Source organism: Benincasa hispida, chromosome 12 (assembly GCF_027475165.1).
Source record: "Benincasa hispida cultivar pf3 chromosome 12, pf3_genome.v1.1, whole genome shotgun sequence".
Classification (NCBI taxonomy): domain Eukaryota; kingdom Viridiplantae; phylum Streptophyta; class Magnoliopsida; order Cucurbitales; family Cucurbitaceae; genus Benincasa; species Benincasa hispida.
In genome coordinates this window covers 85,734,002-85,756,605 of record NC_143489.1, presented here as the reverse complement: position 1 = coordinate 85,756,605, position 22,604 = coordinate 85,734,002, and the positions used below count along the sequence as shown (strand labels likewise).

At 34.2% G+C, this 22,604-nt stretch overlaps 1 protein-coding gene and 1 pseudogene across 2 annotated transcripts; one reads left to right on the top strand and one right to left on the bottom strand.

Moving 5' to 3' along the window:
- The first annotated feature begins 3,914 nt into the window (after window positions 1-3,914).
- LOC120067676 (protein FAR-RED ELONGATED HYPOCOTYL 3-like) lies at window positions 3,915-4,637 on the top strand. The gene has a single exon (XM_039019213.1). The coding sequence runs from the start codon at window positions 3,915-3,917 to the stop codon at window positions 4,635-4,637; it is 723 nt and encodes a 240-aa protein (XP_038875141.1).
- Window positions 4,638-12,014: 7,377 nt separating this feature from the next.
- Window positions 12,015-20,916, bottom strand: LOC120067990 (vestitone reductase-like; annotated as a pseudogene). Its single transcript, XR_016525079.1, has 3 exons — window positions 20,630-20,916; window positions 20,022-20,444; window positions 12,015-12,224 (listed from the first exon to the last, which is right to left on the bottom strand). The product of XR_016525079.1 is annotated as a vestitone reductase-like (transcript).
- Window positions 20,917-22,604: the final 1,688 nt, after the last annotated feature.

Here is a 22,604-nt window from a genome sequence, read left to right as displayed (position 1 = left end):
GAACAATTCTCTCTCCCGATCCTAATTACATGAGCACTCTCTCAAAGCTGTTATACTACTCACACCATTTTCTCACTTTCAAACTAGAGAATACATAAAGGGAATTTAACTAGAGTTAGCACACTTAAGCTTAAAAGTGTTTCTAACTGGAACGACTGAAAACCAAAGACATGGACTCCTTTTATAGGCTTAGAGCCCAAGACTTTCCTAAACCTTTTCGATGTAGGACAAACCCATGACTTTCCTAAACCTTTTCAATGTAGGACGAGTTTATGACTTTCCTAAATATATTTTATGTGGGACAACTACACTTCTAATATTTTTCGAAAACCCAACAAATTCTACCTTGGCAAGATATTTGATGAATCCATAACTTCTGCAACATTCATTGTCTTCATCGATAATCATAATTCTTATATCATAGAATTATAACCTACTACACTATAAAAGGTAGACTTCCTTTTTCGTCACATGCTAATAAACCTTGCTGATATTTATAGTACAACTTCTACCTACTTGGCTCACCTAGAAGTCCTTCAACCATCGACATAACTTCCACCACACCCCTTACATAATCACCAAGTCAATGCTCGTGTATAAACTTATGGAACCGCTCATCACATTCTTTATCATGGTAAAACGGACATACCATGAGGATGATTTCTGTCTTCTTCAGAGGAAGTCACTGTCTCCCTTGACGAGAAAGACACTGTCAACATCTGATCTAGAGCCATTTGACAAACCTGCTCTGTTTTTCATGTGTCAGTCTGGCCGTATCCCCAACAACCTTTCTTCTACTCGAAGACTCTCTTCTTTGAACCTTTGCTGGAATCACTCTTAAACTGCATTATTCCAACATCATCGTTTACCTTGCCCTTGTATAAATCGAATTGTATCAACACATCCTTGAATTACACTTTTCACAAGCCAAAGTTGATCCTTTCGTCAAATTTCAACACATCAAACTTTATTAGACTTGTAAAACTTGACACACATCTGCTTTAGATCTAGAAAATCAGTAAATAGTGAATAGTTTACACTATTCATAAAACATTGCAACCTATTTCAAGAATTCTTTTCTGATGTGGAAGCTCAGACAAAGCTGCAACCACAGAGCATCAAACATTCAAGAAACTACGAATCGGATGCTCTAATACCACTTGTTTAGGAAAAACCTCCCACTTCTACTGTAGGAATAAGCAGAAAATAACTAAGAAATTAATAAAAAGCAATAAAAACTAGAAACAAAAAAATTTATGTGGAAAACTCTTAACTCAGAGAAAAACCACGGGCCACAAAAAAAAATCCACTATGTGAAAGATTGTTACAATCAAACAAAACAATTCTCTCTCTCTATCCCAATTACAAGATCACTCTCTCAAAGCTTTTATATTACTCACACCATTTTTTCACTTTCAAACTAGAGAATACATAAAGGGAATTTAACTATAGTTAGCATACTCATGCTTAAAGTGTTTCTAACTAGAACGACTGAAAACCAAAGGCGTGACTCCTTTATAAACTTGGAGCCCATGACTTAACTAAACATTTTCGATGTAGGACAAGCCCATGACTTTCCTAAACCTATGTAGGACCAGCCTTTGACTTTCTTAAATCATTTTTATATGGGACAACTATACTTCTATCAAAGAATTTCTATTGATACAATAGTTTGTAATGATTATGAAATATATAGATCGATAATATTGTAGCTTCAAAAACAATAAATTATTTATAGAACAATAAACAAAGATCACGATATTTTAAAGTTGAATATTTTGGGATTTGGTCTTGGAAAACTTTCAAGACCTTCACATCATAAGTATATAATTTCTAAATGACTTTCACAAGCTTTGCTTCCTATTACTTGCACTCATCAAGAAACATGAATTTGAGAGGAAAAACATATAGGGAGATTTCTAAGTTATCATATGCATAGTTTGATTAAAGTCACATGTCCTATAGGGCCTAAAACATATATTTAACCTATTTGAATTTGATTTAAGTCTCATAAAATATATATTTACTTTATTTGAAGTACCTCATTCGATTTATTTATGGGAAATTTGGGCCAATGGCCTAATATATGGGCCCATAATGGCAAATGACTCAATTTTTTAAAAACTATCAATTGACCTTCTGCTAACATCATGACGGTATGAGATTACAAGAATTGCCCCTGATAATTGTCTCGCTCTCGCTGTCTGTCTATCTTCCATCATGATGTGATTGTTTGTCATTATACGATTGATTTGACAATTTTGATGAAATCATTTATCTACAACTTAAAATTGTTAACACACAACAAACATGTAATAGTGAATTCTTTAATATCTAAACTTCATTTGAACGGAGTTTTCGGGAACCAAATGGAGTTTTCAGAATGGAACAAACTTTTCTTGAACGTGGTTTCATTGGTATTTGTAGGAACACGATCTCAAAAAAGGTATGTAAATAGCATAATGAAAAGGGTGTGAGAAAGAGCGACAACGAAAAAGGTGGAGAGAGAGAGCGACAGCGACTAGGTGGAGAGAGAGAGTGACAGCGAGAGAGCGAGATAGAGGGGCAGCGAAAGCGAGAGGGAATGGAAAGGAAAGCGAGAGAGAGCGACAACGAGAGGTGACAACGAGAGTCACAAGAGTGAGAGCAATTGAGAGCGACAATGAGAAAGATCCATGTGTATTAGATGACATTCATCTACTTAATAAAAAAATGTTCTCTTGCTTTGTAGGATGATAGAAAAGTGTCTACTAATTTGATACGGAGGTGATTGGGATGAAAACCAAAATTTATATGTTGGACGTGAGCTAACAAGAATTATTATGCCTATTACATTGAAGTATGAAGAACTTAAAGCTCACATTTATAGAGTTGCAAATGTAAGTTACTCAGAGTTTGATGTTATTATGAGAGTTAAATATAAGATTGACTATAAAGCCTCTCCACAGTACATATAGAATGACGGTGATGTTCGCTTCCTTCTTTTTCAGGAAGATCTTTGTAAAGTTCATCTATATATAACACTAAAATCGAACCAACAACGAGAGGCGGCAATAAAAGTCACGAGAGTGAGAGCAATTGAGAGCTACAGCAAGAGAGATCCATTTGTATTAGATGATATTCATCTGCTTAATTAAAAAAATGTTCTCTTGCTTTGTAGGATGACAGAAAAGTGTCTACTAATTTGATACGGAGGTGATTAGGATGAGAACCAAAATTTATATGTTGGATGCGAGCTAACAGGAATTATTTTGCTTATTACATTGAAGTATGAAGAACTTAGAGCTCACATTTATACGGTTGTAAATGTAAGTTGCTCAGAGTTTGATGTTGTTATGAGAGTTAAATATAAGCTTGACTATGAAGCCCCTCCACAATACATACGCAATGACGATGATGTTCGTATCCTTCTTTTTTGAGAAGATCTTTGTAGAGTTTAGCTATATATAACACTAAAATTGAACCATGACAGAAATGTGAATATGAGTTATGATGGTACAGGGGTAGACAGACAATACGAGGTATCATATGAGCTTAATCGAGAAGAGGGTGATATTTCATTGTCTATGAACACTCAACCATCAACATTATCAATAAATAATGACAACATTCATACATGGGACTTGGAAAGAGAAACTCAATGTAACGGACCTTTGCTTAGTAATGAGAGATCAGAAGGACTTACTTCAATGAATTGTGGTCCTTCAGAAGTTACGATAAGGCGTGGTGTGCAAGGGAAACCGCTTATGGTGTAAACTTGTCTTTGTATGACATATTCATGTGTGACAATCCATGAGAGATTGGGAGGACTTACTTCAATGAAAATCTCATGGTGTGACATATTTAAGATCACGAAGTATATGTGGTCGCCCACATGTTCTATTGGAATTTTAAATCATGACCATAGACAAGCAATGACTGCGGTAGTTGGTGAACTAATCAAAGACAAGTTTACAATTATAGGACGTGTTTATAAACCTTGTCACATTGTTGAGGATATGAGGAAAGAGTACGACGTAAATATAAGTTACGATAAGGCGTGGTGTGCAAAGGAAACTGCTTATGCTCTCGTTAGGGGTACTTCAGAAGAGTCGTACACTATTTTACATGCATATGGTGAAGCGTTAAAAATGGGGAATCCAACTACAAGGTTTGAAATCGAACTTGAAAATGATGTGCATTTCAAGTACATGTTTATGACATTAGGGCCTTGTATTAGAGGTTTAGCAAGTTGTCGGCCTGTGATAATTGTTGATGGATCACATTTGAAAGGAAAATACAATGGGACCATGTTGGTCGGTGTTTCCATGGACGGTAACAACCAAGTATATCCACTAGCATATCCTATAGTGGACAGTGAAATTGATAGAGCTTGGAAATGGTTTATGTCAAATTTGAAATGTGCCATTGGAGAACCCTCTAACTTGGTGTTTGTGTCCGATCGAGCGGTATCTGTTGACAATGCCATTCATGCAGTTTTTCCTACGACATTTCATGGATTGTGCACATATCATATAGAAAATAATATTCTTTCCAACTTTAAGGATAGTATGATTATTGGGATGTTCAAGGATGCAACCAAGGTATTTTGCATGTCAGATTTCCAATCACACTGGGACCAACTCCGTACTTTTTGAAAAGGTGTTGTATCGAAATATTTGGAGGATATTGGTTTTGAAAGGTGGGCATGTGTTTACTAAATAGAATGAAGATACAATAACATGACATCCAATAGTGCAGAATGTTTCAATTCATTGATCAAAGAATATCGACAGCTGCCATAATGTGCTCATTGGAACATGTTCTAGGCCTCATCTAGTCATGGTTTTATGAATGGAGAAATTATTGGACATCTCGAACGACATCACATTTGAACTACTGTGAAAATCGATTGGACGGTATTGTGAACCTCCATTCATAAAACCATTTGCTAATCGATTTTCACAGTAGTCCGATTGTGCGTCATTCGAGATGTCCAATAATTTCTCCGATCATAAAACCATGACTGGATGCAACCTCGAACATGTTCCAATAAGCACATTATAGGCAGCTATTGATATTCTTTAGTCAATAAATTGAAACACTCTGCACTATTGAACGTCATGTTATCGTATCTTCGTTTTGTTTAGTAGACACGCGCCCACCTTTCGAGACCAATATCCTCCAAATATTTTGATACAGTACCATTTCGAAAAGTACTTAGTTGGTCCCAGTGTAATTGGAATTCTGACATGCGCAATGCCCTGGTTGCATCCTTGAACATCCCAACAATCATACTATCCTTAAAGTTGGAAAGAATATTATTTTTTATGTGGTATGTGCACAATCCATGAAATGTCGTAGGAAAAACTGCATGAGTGGCATTGCCAATAAATATCGCTCGATCAGACACAAATACCAAGTTAGAGGGTTCTTCAATGGCACACTTCAAATTCGACATAAACCACTTCCAAGTTCAATTAGTTTCATTGTCCACTATGGCATATGTTAGTGGATATACTTGGTTGTTATCGTCCATGGAAACGTCAACCAACATGGTCCCTTTGTATTTTTCTTCCAAACGCGATCCATCAACAACTATCACAGGCCAACAACTTGCAAAACCTCTAACACAAGGCCCTGATGCCATAAACATGTACTTGAAATGCACATCATTTTCAAGTTCGATTTCAAATCTTGTACTTGGATTCTCCATTTTTAACGCTTCACCATATGCATGTAGAATAGTGTACGACTCTTCTAGAGTACTTCTAGCAAGAGCATAAGCAGTTTCCCTTGTACGTCACGCCTTATTGTAACTTATGTTTATGCTGTACTCTTTTCTCATATCCTCAACAATTGAGGGGGTTTATAAACATGTTCTATACCTATAAACTTGTCTTTGATTAGTTCACCAACTATCGCAGTCGTTGCTTGTCTATGGTCATGATTTAAAATTCCAATAGAACATGTGTGCCACCACATATACTTTGTGATTTTAAATATATCACACCATGAGGTTTTCACTGCACGAAGAATCCACTTACAATTATTCTCAATACATTTGACAGTAAACAAAGACTTGCCTTATATTCAAAATTATTGTTTATGGACAGAATAGACAATCTCATTTTTAAGCCACTCTTACTCAAGAAAAAGTTGACCAACTTCAATATCTGTCTCAAATGAAAAGGTACCAGGCATAATCAATTCCCCTCTACGACATGAAGATATGGAATTCAATCCTGTTGATCTCTCATCAACAGCCACTGCAAGTCTATGCATCTCTGAAGGATCATAGTCTCTAGAATTTCAATCTACTGATCTCTTATTATCAACCACGAAAGGATCAAGCTCTTTCGAAGGACCACAATCCATAAAATTCAATCTTGCTGATCTCTCATTATCAACCACGAAAAGATCACACTCTTCCAAAGGACCACAATCCATAAAATTCATTCCTGCTGATCTCTCATTACCAACCACAAAAGGATCATGTTCTTCTGAAGGACCACAATCCATTGAAGTAACTCCTTCTGATCTCTCATTACCAATCACAAGTCTATTACATTGAGTTTCTCTTTCCAAGTCTCATGCATGAATAATGTCATTATTTATTGATAATGTTGCTGGTTGAGTGTTCATAGACAATGGAATATCAACCTATTCTTGATTAAGCTCATATGATACCTCGTATTGTCTGTCTACCCTGTACCATCATAACTCATATTCACATTTCCGTCATGGTTCGATTTAAGTGTTATATATAGCTGAACTCTACAAAGATTCGGAAAAGAAGGAAACGAACATCATCGTCATTGCGTATGTATTGTGGAGGGGCTTCATAATCAAGCTTATATTTAACTCTCATAACAACATCAAACTCTGAGCAACTTATATTTACAACCCTATAAATGTGAGCTCTAAGTTCTTCATTCAATGTAATAGGCAAAATAATTCCTGTTAGCTCGCATCCAACATATAAATTTTGGTTCTCATCCCAATCACCTCCGTATTAAATTAGTAGACACTTTTCTGTCATCCTACAAAGCAAGAGAACATTTTTTTTAATTAAGCAGATGAATATCGTCTAATACACATGGATCTCTCTCACTATAGCTCTCAATTGCTCTCACTCTCGTGACTTTTATTGTCGCCTCTCGCTGTTGCTCTCTCTCGCTTTCCCGGTCGCTCCCTCTTGCTCTCGTTGTCGCTCTATCTCGCTCTCTCATTATCGCTCTCTCTCTCCACCTAAGTCGCTGTCGCTCTCTCTCTCCACGTTTCTTGTTGTCACTCTTTCTCACACCCCTTTCGTTATGCTATTTACATATCTTTTTTGAGACCACATTCCTACAAATACTAATGAAACCACATTTAATAAAAATTCGTTCCATTCTGAAAAACACGTTCTAAAAACTCCGTTTGGTTCCGAAAAACTTCATTCAAATGAAGTTTAGATATTAAAGAATTCACCATTACATGTTTGCTGTGGGTTAATGATTTTAAGTTGTAGACAAATGATTTCGTCAAAATTTTTAAATCAATCGTATAGTGACAAATAATCACATCACGATGGAAGATAGACAAACGGCGAGAGTGAGACAATTATCAATGGCAATTCTTGTAATCTTATACCATCGTGACGTCAGCAGAAGGTCAATTGAAAATTTTTTAAGAAATTGGGTCATTTGGCATTATGGACCCAAATTTTCCTCCCCCTATTGTGTCAACACTTTTTTCTTAATGCTTTTTACGGTGTACTCGACCTTAATTTATAGGTGAAGGCAAGGTTTGGAGTTGAGAAAATTCAAATGGGGAATGAGAGAAGATAGGAAAAGAATGCCGATGAAGGTTGAAGATTAAGAAAAATGGGGGGAAGGTTGATGAATACGTTGGAAGGTGGGAGGAAAAAAGGAAAAATAAAATAATTAATTAATTAACAAAAATAAAATAAACTAATAGTAAAATAATAATAATAATAATAATAAATAGAATAAGAAAAATATAAAATAAAATAAGAAGAAGAAGATAAACAAAATAAATAAGATAACGAAATAATGAAATATAGAATATAAAATAAGATAAAAATAAACTAAAAATCAAAATCAAAATAATATGGATAAATAAATGTTAACAACAAAATTAGTAAATAGATAACTAAATAAAGCAAATCTAATAAATAAATACAATTGAAATAGAAATTGAAATTAAGAAAACGTGAATTAAATTAAAATAAATGAAATGGAAAAATAAAATAAAATAAATAATAAGTACATCGAAAGAAAGACAAATAATTAAATAAAAAGAAAAAGACAGTAGTTTGGAAGGCGAAAGTTTAATTTGAAAAAGTAATGGAACTTTAGTGGAACACCATCAAATGTTATAGGGTTTGACTCTAGCCACATAATAAATAAATGGACCTAACTCAACTAGACTTTGACCTTAACTAAATAGTAAGTTGGTTCGATTGAACCAACATTAAAGAAAATAAACATGGCCTAACTAGGCTTCAACCTCAAACTAAATAGTAAGGTTTAATTTGACAACCAATAAAATAAATGGACCTGACTCGACCAGGTTTCGACCTTAGCTAATTAGCAAGGTAGTTCGATTTAACGAACATTAAAGAAAATAGCATAGCCTAACAAAGCTTCAACCTCAACTATACAACAAAATTTGATTTGAAAAACAATAAAATAAACAGACCTCACTCGACCAGGCTTTGACCTTAGCTAATTAGTAAGCTCATTCAATTTAACCAACATTAAAGAAAATAACATAGTCAAATAAGGCTTGAACCTCAACTAATAACAAGATTTAATTTGATAAACAATCAAATAAAGGGACCTACTCGACCAAGCTTCGACCTCAGCTAATTAGCAAGGTAGTTTGATTTAACCTACATTAAAGAAAATAACATAGCCTAATAAAGATGCAACCTCAACTATACAACAAGGTTTGATTTGAAAAACAATAAAATAAATCAACTTGATTTGACCAGACTTTGACCTCAGCTAATTAGCAAGCTCGTTCATTTTAACCAACATTAAAGAAAATAACATAGTCAAACAAGGCTTCAACCTCAACTAAACAACAAAGTTTAATTTGATAAACAATAAAATAAACAGATCTGACTCGGCCATTCTTCGACCTTAGTTAATTAACAAGCTGGTTCGATTTAACCAATATTAAAGAAAATAGCATAGCCTAACAAGGCTTTAACCTCAACTAACAGCAAGGTTTGGTTTGACAAATAGTAAAATTACGGGCCTCACTAGATTAGGCTTTGACCTCAGCTAAATAGCAAGCTGGTTCGATTTAACCAACATTAAAGAAAATAGCATAGTCTAACAAGGCTTCAACCTCAACTAATAGCAAGGTTTAATTTGACAAATAGTAAAATAAACAAACCTGACTCGACCTTAGCTGATTAGCAAGCTGATTCAATTTAACCAACATTAAAGAAAATAGACATGGGTTAACAAGGCTTCAGCTTCAACTAAATAGCAAGGTTTAATTCGACAAATAGTAAAATAAATGAGCCTAACTTGACCAGGCTTCGACCTCGGCTAATTAGCAAGTAGGTTCCATTTAACCAATAAAAAACGCTTAAAAGGTTAAGTCCTTTGGAAACACACTAGATCAACCCCCTCCTTTTTTAAGTAAACTTTGAAAACTTCCATTTATGGTAATGGTCTATATGCATGAAATAATAAAATAAATCACACTCATAAACAGTACTCGAGGTTGGGCAAAAGTGCAAGTTTAAGTTAAAACATTTATGTGAGTGCAAGATTTGCAAGGTTATATTGATGTGATGAATTTATGCTTAGGTAAATTACACATGTGAGCTAGACGAATGCAATTTCTCAATATTACAGATGAAACATGATAGGCAAAGGCTTTTTTTAGGTAAAAACATGCCTAATGAAACCTAAGAATGAATTATGCAATTAGCAATGCATGGTAGCATGTCTCGATTCTTTGTTGCTAGACCAATGAAGTAAACATTCGACCTGTGATACAATGATGTGCATCTATAAGTCTCCTGGATACAACATAAGCAAACCAAGACATTTTATTGACATGCTCAATTGACTTAAGTGATTATACACTAGCAATGTATGAAAATATGTGCTTTAATTCCTTTGGGTTGGCCAATGATTTCAACTCTTGAGATGCGATGCGTGAATCTTGCTGATGCAATTAACATGCTTAATTGATTTTAAGAAATAATTTTCTATTAGCAATGCATGGCAATATGTGCTTTAACTCTCTTTAGCTTGTCCAATGAAGTTAGGCACGGCCATGAGGCAATGCATGTGCATGAGTGTTAGGATAGGACTTGAGTGCATTTGCACCAATTGATTATGTTATGGATTTTTTTTTTTTTTTTTTTTTGTTAAAAAAGAGCATCTTACTACTTCGTAACATCGGCCTCGTAATGGATTAGAAGTTTGAGTAAGAATATGAATTTAGCTGAGAGCCAAGTGTCGGATAAGACAACAAAGGCATAAAGAAAACTCTCTTTCTAAAGATGAATGTATGTATAGAAAATCTCTTGAACAATAAGAGATTGATGATATTTATGCCCATCATTATACATTGGCAAATCTTAAGAAAAACGTTGAAAAATCTTAAGAAAAGATTAAGCAAAGCCTCTGTCAACGTTTTTTTTGCGTGGGCAGATAGTGTGGGTAGAAATTCGTCGGCAAAGCTTCTACCCACGCATTTTGACGTTGCATCGAAAAAATAAAAAATATGGACAAAAATAGATTTCTGCCCAGCATAATATGTTGGCAGATAGTGTATTTGCCAATGCAACATCCTTCGTGGGCAGAAATATCATTTTTGTCCATGCATCATACGTCGACCGAAAGGATAATATGCCAATGGAATAGCATTCGTGGGTATAAATAATATTTTTGCCCATCATTATACATCGACAGATAGTTATTTTTGTCAACAGGAAGGTAAATATAGGTAGAATTGTCATTTCTACCCACGCAAAAAGCATGACTAGAGCTTTATAACTACCAACATATATCTCTAACAATGCAAGAAACATCGACATAATTTTTTTGCCCTTATTTATGTGCTTCAAAATATATTTATTTTTTGACAAAAACTATTTAAATTCCTGTAACAATATATTCAAAACTGCAACAGCAAATTCAAAAAAGGAAATATTCATACATAATTCCTTAAGCATAATATATCATCTATACAAAAAATTATGTAGCGTTTGTTTGTTATTTTCCTAAGTTAGTTTTCACAAGAAAAAATGAACAAAAAAGATTAATTACACACACACAAAAAGCTTGGCTTGGTTTCTCCGTAAAAGTCTCATTTGTGCCATTCGCCTTCAAGATATATAAATCTAAAAAGATATATTAAGTCCCAATAAATACAAGATGTTCATGATCTTGCTTTTTTGAAATGAAGCATACATCAAAATTTATAAAGCAAACTTATAAAGAAGATGTAACAAACCAATCTCAAGCGTATGGAACCACACTCTACTAGAAAAGAAATTTGGAAGTCTCTACCCGCCTTCTAAAACCAGCAAACATTTTTTAAAAAGCGCCGAATTGCATTTTAGAAACTAAAATGAACCTAATTTTGTGACTTTCAAGTCTCCTATATTCTATATCCACCCCAAATGAACCAACAACCGCCATTTTAATGAGTATTCCAAGGATAGAGTCATTGATTAAATACTCACTATACAAATGAAAAGCATAGTTAATTCACATTGTACTCCCAGGCCCTATATTTACACGCATGTATTAATTCGGTCCACAAAGATGTTTATTGATTAAAGGTTACCAAAAATCCCCCAATTTAGTAGAGGATAACGCAAGTCCCATAGATCATATTAGTTGAGAAATATCACTTTGGATCAAACTTTAAAGTACAACTAGGGTTGAAGAATAGATCTTACTACATTGAATATGTTACTATTGATTATTGGTAAGAGTATTTGATGAGTCTTGATAAATAAAAGAAAAATGAGAACAAAAATGGAACACATGGACTAAAAATGTAATTTAACTAATAAAAAATGTTGAATCCCAAACACATTCACGTGGCTTATATAAACATAACTGCACTCAAATAGGCTAAAAACTCCATAGTTTCAACTTGATAGTCAGGAATTAATAGGAGTACATTCACTGTCCCCAATTCTTATGACAAACTCCTCGATCTACCCACATTCCTCATCTCTAACAAGCAAAAGAGACCTGTAGTTGAGAGGAAATTTCGCTCATTAAACAGAATCATCAATCAAATGAGGCTTTCAAACCCTCGTTCGATTGAGAATTTCCTTAAGAATTTCTGAAAAAATGATAAAAAAAAAATCATCGAAATTAACCAGAATTACGTCATATATATCAAATCAAAAATAACTCTTATCAATATGGAAACACATCAAAATAGGAAAGATGCATAAACAAAACTATCAATCCCTGATTTGAAATTGAATGAAAATTGAGGTAAAACCAGGCGTACCAGCATCTGAGTGATTTCTGTTCAATGCTTATTTTCAATTAATATGTTGTCTTCTACACAACAATAGAAAATCCAACAAGTAGAAAAAACAACAACAACAAGATAACCCCATACATTGCTAAAAAAATCTTTATGAGAAAGAAATAGAACAAAATCAGTTTTCAAAGGAAAAAATAACCAAATGCGACAATGGCGAGCAGCAGTAGAGGAAGCAGTGGGTGAATGGCGAAGGGGTGGCAGCGGTTGAGCAGAGGTAGACGAGCGACATTTTGGTTAGAAGAAAACTAAAAGAGAGGGATATAAGGCTTTCGAAATTAAGAAAGGGGAAAGGTGAAAATGATAGGGACAATGGAAGATAGAGGTGAGAGTGAGAACGAAAGTGAGAGGAAATGGTAGATGAAGGGGTAGAGTGAGAGGGAAAATCGAAAAAAAAAAAAGGGAAAAGAAAGTGTGGGGAAAATTTTTGGTTAGGGTTTTATAAAATACAACCTTTGTTGACGCAAGTTGCGTCCGCAGAGGTCAATTTCCGCCCATGTAATATTTGCCACATTTTTTGCATTGTAGATACTAAAGTTTTTTGCTCATGCATATTGCGTGAGCAAAAACTAAAATAAGCATCGACAGAAACAAAAAAAAAATGCATTTCACTAAGCCCACACTACTTTTTGTCCACATTCACTAACTCCTTAGTTCTTGAAAACTATTATATTCAGTCTTGGAATCACTTTCTACTTAAGGAAAGAGAAAAAGACAAGGATAGAAACAAAGACAAAAATCAAATGGAATCAAAATAGAGAAATGTGGGAGACTACAAGTCTTAGTTATGAAGCAGTATATCGTAAGAGTTCCCTATTTCATTACCTTAGAAGCTTTTTTGGATTGGGTGGATAGTTTGAAATTTTTACCCACATCTTATTGTGACAGGCAAGCAAAAGATTTTCATTTGGACAAATATAAATATTTACCATACAACTATATGTGGTGAGAGTTATCTATGATGGTACGTTTAATTCACCGCATCTGCTAACTAAGCATTGCAAGACGCTTCTTACTTTTAATAGCTTCTCCAAATTTTGAAAGTCTTAAGTTTTATTGCGCGCAAACTTTTGCTCAAACATTTATTACCGCATTCCTGTTGATTTTGTTTTTAGTTTTGCAGAGAGAACACAGTCAACCTCTAAGTTTGAGGGTGGCAACGGTGTCAGAGAATGGCATTCATTACATTGCAGTCAATTCTTGCAAAAAAAAAAAAAAAGAATCTTGAGAATAACAACTTCACTGTCAACGCAATGGGGAAACCTATGTCGATAAAAGTTAAGTTATGACAAGCACTTGCCCGTTGTTGGATGTTCGCATGACACACATGGGGGCAAGCCAAAACGAAAGTAAGTCGTCAAGATCAACGCATAAGCGCAACTCCTCTATCCGGCACAAGCCAAATCAAGCAAGACAAGAGTTGAGTTGAATATGGAATGCAACCGAAGTTGGATGCTCGCATGACACACGTGGGGGTAAGCCAAAACGAAAAGCGTAACCAAGTTCAAAGCCGCATTCGAATAAGTCATCGCAAATTTTGTTTTGAACGAACGCATTCTCAAAAGCTAAACTCAAAGTTTCGGTGAATGAATAAAAAGTTTTTGAGCAAAGGCTTGCCGGATTTAAACTTAGAAAATATCTTTTTAAAGAAGCAGCTGAAGTGGAGGAGAGCATTGTGGTGATGGTTAGAGGTATGAGTAAATTATATTCTAAGAAGCTGGTCATCACAAAGGAAAGCCGGAAGGTGAGTTAGAATTTCTTGAGTATAACGCATGCTTGAGAACAAACATGATTCTAAGTTTGGGAGTGTGATGACATGCAGAAATGCACGTCATCTTAGGGCTTTTATTTAGAATTATGAGGGCTGTTAAGCATAATATGCGGCAATTATGTTAGGAATTCATGAGAAAATGAGTTTGTGGCATTCAGCATTGAGAATCTCGGCTAACCCATTATTATACGCTATTATGCGTTCAATTGTCTATTTTTGTAGCTAATGCAGGAAGTGGACGCAAACGCGGAAGCCGGGCTATCGCATAGGTGACCGCATGCGAAGAAACTCTCCATCGCAAACGCGAATGCATACGATCAACGCATGGGTGTTGCAGTGATCAGCCACATGCGTCCATCGCATAGGAGTTGCGATCTCAAGCGATTGCGGTCATCGTGTAGAAGTTTCGGTAATCAAGCGAATGTGGTCCCTACACGATTACGGCTACACGATAACCATAATAGTGGGATGAACGCAAGATTAGTAGAATGAAAGCATCAACGCATATCTCGGAAAAATCAAAAGATGATGTTGACATTTCACCTATCACACCATTAGCAGCAGAGACTCAGAAAAGGATCAACGCGCTGCTAATGTCAAAATCAGAGCAGGTCCATAAATGCTATCGGCGATTCAAGCTCTATAAATAGAAGTTGCTGAGCAGAATTTTAATTCATCCAAGTTTCGACCTTCGGGCAGAACCTTTTGATCCAGACAAACGCATTAGAAGAAAGCTTGAGAGTTCTTCACCTCCTTCATCCATTTCGAGTGACGACCAGAGCCTTCGTCAGAGTTAAACCTCGAGAGAGTCAACTCCATCGCCCATCCATGGCACCACCGGTAGCCTTGACACACATCTGCTTGAAGCAAGACATTGCTTCCAGCTGGTCATTTCATTTTCTCTTCTTTTCTTATATTGTATTGTATTACATTTTAGATTAAGAAATTAATACATTATGTGTTCAACGCATTTCTATGTTTCCTTCGATTCCATCTCCATCTTTCTTTACTTAGCATCCTTAACTTTCATTGCATCACTTAGTGAGATTGCTAGAGTATCGCATACTTAGTCATGCGGATTAGAGATATGAAGCATGTAGCAAACAATCGGAAGGTGTGCATTGTGTGAGTGTGTGAGAAAACCTTATTTACTTATTGTGAAGTTGTAGCAATGCCTGTCTATAGGCGGACTCAATGCTTGTCTATGAGTAAAGTCAGCAACAATCAACTGCCCGAGAGGGTAAGTGATTGGTCGTATTAAGCAATGTAAGCATGTATTCACTAGAGATAGGAATAATCTTACGTCAACCAGGCTTTTGCAGTTATCTTGTCTTATGTATGCGTCCATTACACCTTTAGAGCTACTTGAGAGAGAGTCTAAAGAAAGAACCTAAGACTTGAGAGAGCTAGGTTAGAATCGATGCTCGAAAGAGCTAGATTAGGTTTGCATAAGCAAGAATGGAGACTTAGGAATAAGCTCCGTTTTCTATTACACAGCGTATGCACCCTACGGAGAAAATAATGGTTGCGTCCAAGAAGTAGGATACGGTGGCAGTATGCGGTCATCTCGACCCTTTTGCATACACATCGCATACGTCCTAGAAATAGGCTCTAGTGTGTGTAGCATGATCGCATAGCTTGCGTTGACTGAGGTTGCCCTTGCAGTCACTCTTAAGGGTTGTGATGAAGACATCCTCACATTTTATCTATTTTCCATGCATTTACTACGCATCAACGGTTGTCGTGTCTCTACCTCTCATTCATATTCTCATTGCGTTGTCTGTTAGTTAGGAGTAGGAGTAGGTTGTAGCTTAAACCCCCCATCATTCTTTTATTCAACCACCGCATACACATTACCACATACATCTAGCTACAAGTCCCTGAGTTCGACCTCGGATCACCTGAGAAACTTGTATTCGCGTTATACTTGGCGTGAACGCAAGAAAACTTGTGACAGGAACGCATGGTCATCGTAGACATTTGTTAACGCATATTGTAAGTCTAACGCATGACCACCGATGCATGATAATCAACGCATACATTTGAAACATGCATCGCATATTTCATTCACTTAATTTTAGTCATCAAATCCATGAAGGCTAATTTTTCATCACCATGGGTTTTGCTTGAATCCTTGGAAGAGGGAAGGAGATGGAGAGGAGAGACAAAAAAATTTCTTCTCTTTTTTTGTTTTTCCAGAGAGAACTTTTCTCTCAACGGTTTTCTAGGAAGAAGATGAAAATCGCATCCACTCTTTTTTCACACAACCAACGTATATTAATTGAGAGAAAATATGGGGAGGGAGTTGTAACTCCTTCCCTTTAATTAATTTCAATTAAGTTAATATATATATATATATATATATATATATATAATAACCACTTTATTTTATATATACACACTATATGTTATATCAAATATAACATATAGCCTATAGTTTTATATTGCATCAAATACAACATAACCTATAGATTTATTTTCTCTCAACAATACATGACATTTAATATAAATCACATTTATATTAAATTCACTTATATGAATCTCATTCATATAATTAATATTTAGATCATATCCAAATATTTAATTCCTCTCAATATAAATCATATTTATATTAAATTTAGTTACATGAATCTCATTCATATAATTAATATTTAAATCATATTCAAATTACTCTCATATTACCTTATATTATAATGTATCAAATACATTATATTAATTATATTTCATATATAATTAATTCCCTAAATTAATTTGAACACTTCAAATTAATCCAATAATTCTCAATTAAATCCCTATTGAGCTATAGAGGGCACCTTATGAACCTGTAGATTGAAGCTCCAATGGTACTCGGATAATTAATTAAAGTCTTTAATTAAATTACCCAACATCCGTTAATTGCCAGTTATTCTACTAAAGACTGACAGTTGCACTCTTCATACTACAGATAAATTTCTGTGTCTATTGGATATAACCAATCAATAGTGCGATGACCCTTCACAAATTGCTCGTAAGTACAACTAGGCCAAAATTACCGTTTTGCCCCTGTAGTTACATCTAACTCCTTAAGTACTACTGATCCCTCTAATGAACAATAAGTCATAGTTCAACTATGACTAAGTCTCTCTCGGACCAAGAGAGAGTGTGACCACTATGTTTAAGATCCGAAATCAACCCTTAAAGGAGCAATTTATCTACTTGTCCCTGTATCGGGGAATAAGTGAATTTTGTCTCGTGTAGTTGTGTTTCCAACTCCCCAGTCAAATGAATCCCCAAAATGGTAGGCTTGTCGAGTTGGCAATCTGGTCATTCTCACCTATACAAATCAAAGGTCACCTTCATGAGCAGAAGTTTACAACTCACTCAGGATTCAGGTCATGTCACCTATGGTCATCTTAGTGAAATGTAAGTCTTTATTATTAACGGTGTTATATAAAGAGACTAATCATTTCATGGTCCAGTCTTATACGAACACTTTGTATAGGATACCCCTGCTCACATGTCTCTACATGAATGATTAGGATCAGATCATTTGTAGCACTTTACAACACTTGTAACACATACAAAGCGGGTCGTATCCATAGTGTCATAAGGATAAGGTACCCAGCCTTATCCATCTACTACACAGACCGTTTAGGTTATTATTTAAACAAGATCCACTTGTATGTCTCTACATACTTTTTTAAATTACATGAAATAACCTCGAATCTTAGTTTATTGGATTGAGTATATGCTTATAAAATAACAATTATTTTATTAACAATAATATGTTTATACGAATTTTACAAACTATGAGATTATAAAGAGATTTAGGACATTAATTCCAATACTGATACCATGTGAAGACAAGATCTGAATGGATGATTTTCTATGTGTATCTATTGGTCAATTGTACATGTATAAATAGCTTAGTACAACATTAAAATTATCTAACAATTTAACAATAATTAATATGTATATAAGAAAAGGAGACTTTACTTTGAAACCTAAAATCCTAAAAGTTAGTTTACAATTTAACAATAATTAATATGGTACTTAAAAATAATAATAATTGTAGTTTGTCATATGTATATTACATTGTGCTAAATTAGTCATTGTTTATCAATAATCATTATGCCACATCATCACTTAACAAATAAAAATCAACAAAGTCATATCTCAAAGTTTAGCTACTGACACAAACAGCTTATACTAGTATTAGACTATTCTAAATGTTTTCTAATTTAAATGTAATGAACCTTTGTGTTTATGTTTTGGATTCTATTCAAAGTAAGGTTCAAGAGGCTTTTTATGGAGTTATAAATATGTAAGTGTAATTGAATTTTCTTAACTCTTAATTCAAGTATTTATGCTTGACTAATGTTTTCAAAATATTTAGTGGATTGAAGACTAGTGGATTGAAAACATGGCAAGCCAAGCACGATCTCCAACACTATCGGTCTTCTCCAAAATGGAAACCTGTAAAGGTAAATTTGCATTCATTTTATAATAATTTATATTCATCCAAACATAAAAATAATTGTTTTCAACTTCTTCATATGTTAGTACCCCCATCAATTAGATTTTGTAGGATGCGGGTACTATGTGCAAAAGTATATACACGAAATAGTGCATAATCTTACTACTCCCATTACTAGCCTCGTATGTAAATTATTTATTTTTTATATATACTAGCTTTAATTTAATAAATGGTGTAAACTTATATTGAGTTTTTTTTTTTTTTTTTTTTTTTTTGTAGTTCAATACAAAAAATGCATATACCGGAGAGATTGACATAATTTGAACACAATGAGTAAGTTTTGTTGCCCGATTTATGTAAGGATATACTTCTTTTTTTTTCTTTTTTTTTTTTTGTCTCAATAGAATGTAAACACTAGATTAGAATGAATCTTATCGAGTTTTGAGTAAAATATGCAAGTTTAGAATGAATTCGAAGTACTAACCGTTGATTTGTGAATAGACGAATTGTTATCTAACCATGATCTTTTTATTGGAAGACTTATGTATAGTTTTTTTGTTTATGGGTATTTGGTGTAAGTATTCATGGAAGTACTAATTGATATTTGTGAATAGGAGAAATGATTATTAATATTATAGAGATGGTTGATATTTCTGATTGTAGTTTTTGAGAGGCAGGTGGTTCCATATGAGTGTTGGATATGATAGTTTTTGAAATTTTTTTTATATTTTTAATAAAAAAAACAATGACAGGCATTTTCTGATCCAACACAAGACATATAATCTCATTTTTAACTTTTTGCCTGACATTAAAATGGATTCAACAATGGCATTTAAAAAAACAAACAATAATTCTGGGCTTTAATGTCGATTTAAAACTAACATTAAAGGACTTTAATGTCGTTGACAACCTACATTGAAGATCGTGTTATAAAAGATCTTTAACGTCGGATGTCTTTAATGTTAGTTTTAAACCGACATTGAAGATGATGTACAATGTCGGTCTAAAACCGACATTAAAGACCTTTTATAATACAATCTTCAATGTTAGTTGTCAACTAACATTAAAGCTCTTTAATGTCAGTTTTAAACTAACATTAAAGTCCAGAATTCTTGTAGTGAAAGTAAACTTAGCTCTACTATAATTGACATACACTCCATCTCTTAAGGTCGAAGATTCTAGCCCTCATCCCTATAAATGTTGTACTAAACAAAAATTGTCTACTTTCAATGAAGATTATAAAGATGAAGAGCAACAAAAACATACCTAAAATCAAAGCCAATGTTATGGGAACAGGGCCAGGAAGCTTGGGACAAATAAAAGGACCAACCACAAAAGTTGGAACAACAGTGACAACTTCCAATCCATATTGCTGTGAAAACTCAAGAACTGCTTGTTCAGTTAATGTCTTGAAAATTGGGTATGATCTCACTTGAATTGTACACGACTCTTTTTTACTGTTCTTGAATTTAAGCAAGCATTCAATATCCCCAAAATCCATTGTTCTTATCACCACTTCAACATCTTCTCTGTCCTCAAAATCCATAGGAGTAGCAACATGAAAATCTCCAATACAACCTTCAATGGCAGCACCAAAACTATCTGGCTCCTTCAAATCAGCATAATATATTTGGAGATTCTTTGATGCTCCTGGTAGATTTTTTAAGAAGCTATAATCTCTTTTTTTCTCTATAAAAGTGTAAACGAGAGAGAAAAAAATCAAATTGGATTGCCAGTCTAAACATAGCTCAGTGAAAAAAAAAAAGCTCAAAAAGTCTGGTTCATTTAAATCTTTTGATTCTAAAAAATTTGTTACATATACTTTTTGAATTACGATAAACTAAAGAGTCTTTCCTTCTTGATCGTAAACGTACTTGGATCGGGTCTTACAGTGGTTTTGATGGAGTAACCATCCTCGAGAAGTCGCTTGACGAGCCATGACGCTATAAATCCAGTGCCTCCTGTTACACAAACTTTCCCCTTCATCCCACCTTCCATTTTTCTGCAAAACTAAGAGATAGTGTTTAAGAATATTCAAGGCTCTTGTTTATCTACCTTTACTTATTTGTTTGTTTTAATTTATTGGAGTACATAAGTGATAAGGTGCAAGATTTTCTAAATTATTAATGGAGGACAAGCAATACTACAAGAGGTAGTCTAATAAAAAGGGAAGTATTTCCTTTATCAGTGCTTTTTCTCTACTCGACTCTTCCTTCCCTTTCTTCCTTCCTTTTCTCATTTTCCATTTTCAGATCCACATTTAAGATTATTCCATTTTAATTCCTAAATTTCTTATTTTAACTGTTGAACTTATTTTTGTAAAAATATTCACTTAGGGTGTTTATCTATATTTTGATTATAACAAAAAGATATTATATGAATGATGTAAAAATGATGCAAATATGTATTATATTAAATAATATGGAGTTTCATTTCAAAATTAATTGACAATGAAATAAGTAACTCATTAATCTTATAAACATTATGAGGTCTTTTGATTTATCTAATGTGAGAGCTTCCACATGCCCCATCAAAGTAGCATCTTTTCTGGGTTCACCATTACTAAATTAGATCTCCGTTTTTTTTTGTTCGAATGCCTGTTTGGACTTTTCATGGGCTCTAATACCATATTAGATTTCATTTAGGGGTTTTATTTCAACACCAATTGATAATGAAAGAAGTAGCTTCCTGAAATCATAAACATAGTAAGGTCTCTTAATTTTTCCAATGTGTGATCCTGAACAAATTAGAGCTACATAGACTTATATGAGTCACGTGTTGGGGTTGATACCCTAAATCTCATGGGTCTTGTAGTTTGAAATTGTAATGTACAAACGATTTATTTATTTAATAAAATCCAAGGTATGTTATTTGAAATTTAGTAGCATTAACCCACAAAACAAATAAATTAACATCCGAAGTTATCTTCTATAGCTTAAACATATATGTAGAAACATATAGATGGATCATGTTTAAGTGATAACCTAAATAGTCTATAGTCTATATGACCCGCTTTGTAGTTGTTACAATTGTTGTAAAGTGCTACAAATGATCTGATCTCGATCATTCATGTAAAGATATGTGAGCAGGGTTGTTCTATACAGAGGGGTTTGTATTAAACCGAACCACGAAATGATTAGTCTCATTATATAACGTCATTAATAGTAGATACCTACATTTCACCAAGATAACCATAGGTGACATGATCTGAATCCTGAATGAGTTGCAAACTCCTGCCTATGGAGGCAATCCTTTTATTTGTATGGGTGAGATGGCCAGATCGTCGACTCAATAAATCTACCATTTTGGAAATTTGTCTGATTGGGGAGCTAAGAACACAGCTACACAAGACGGAATTCACTCATTCCCTAATGTCAAGGTAAATAGATAGATTGTTCCCTTAAAGGTTGATCCCGAGACTTGAACAATATGGCGTCACACCCTCTTTTGGCTCGAGAGGGGTTTGGTTATAGTTGGACTATGACTTATTATTGATTAGAGGAATTAGTGGTGCTTAAGAAGTTAAATGTAACTATAGGGGCAAAACAGTAATTTTGGTCCAACTGTAATTACGAGCAATTTGTGGAAGGTCATCATGTTGTTGACTAGTTATATCTAATAGACATAAAAATATATTTATAGTACGAAGAGTGTAGTTGTCAGTCTTTAGTGGAGTGACTGGCAGTTAATGAATGTTGAATAGTTTAATTGATTATTCAAATATCATTGGAGCTTCAATCTACAAGTCCATAAGGTCCCCTCTGTAGCTCAACTGGTATTATTGAGAATTAATTTTGGATTAATTTGAATTGTTCAAATTAATTAAGGGATTGATTATATATTATATAA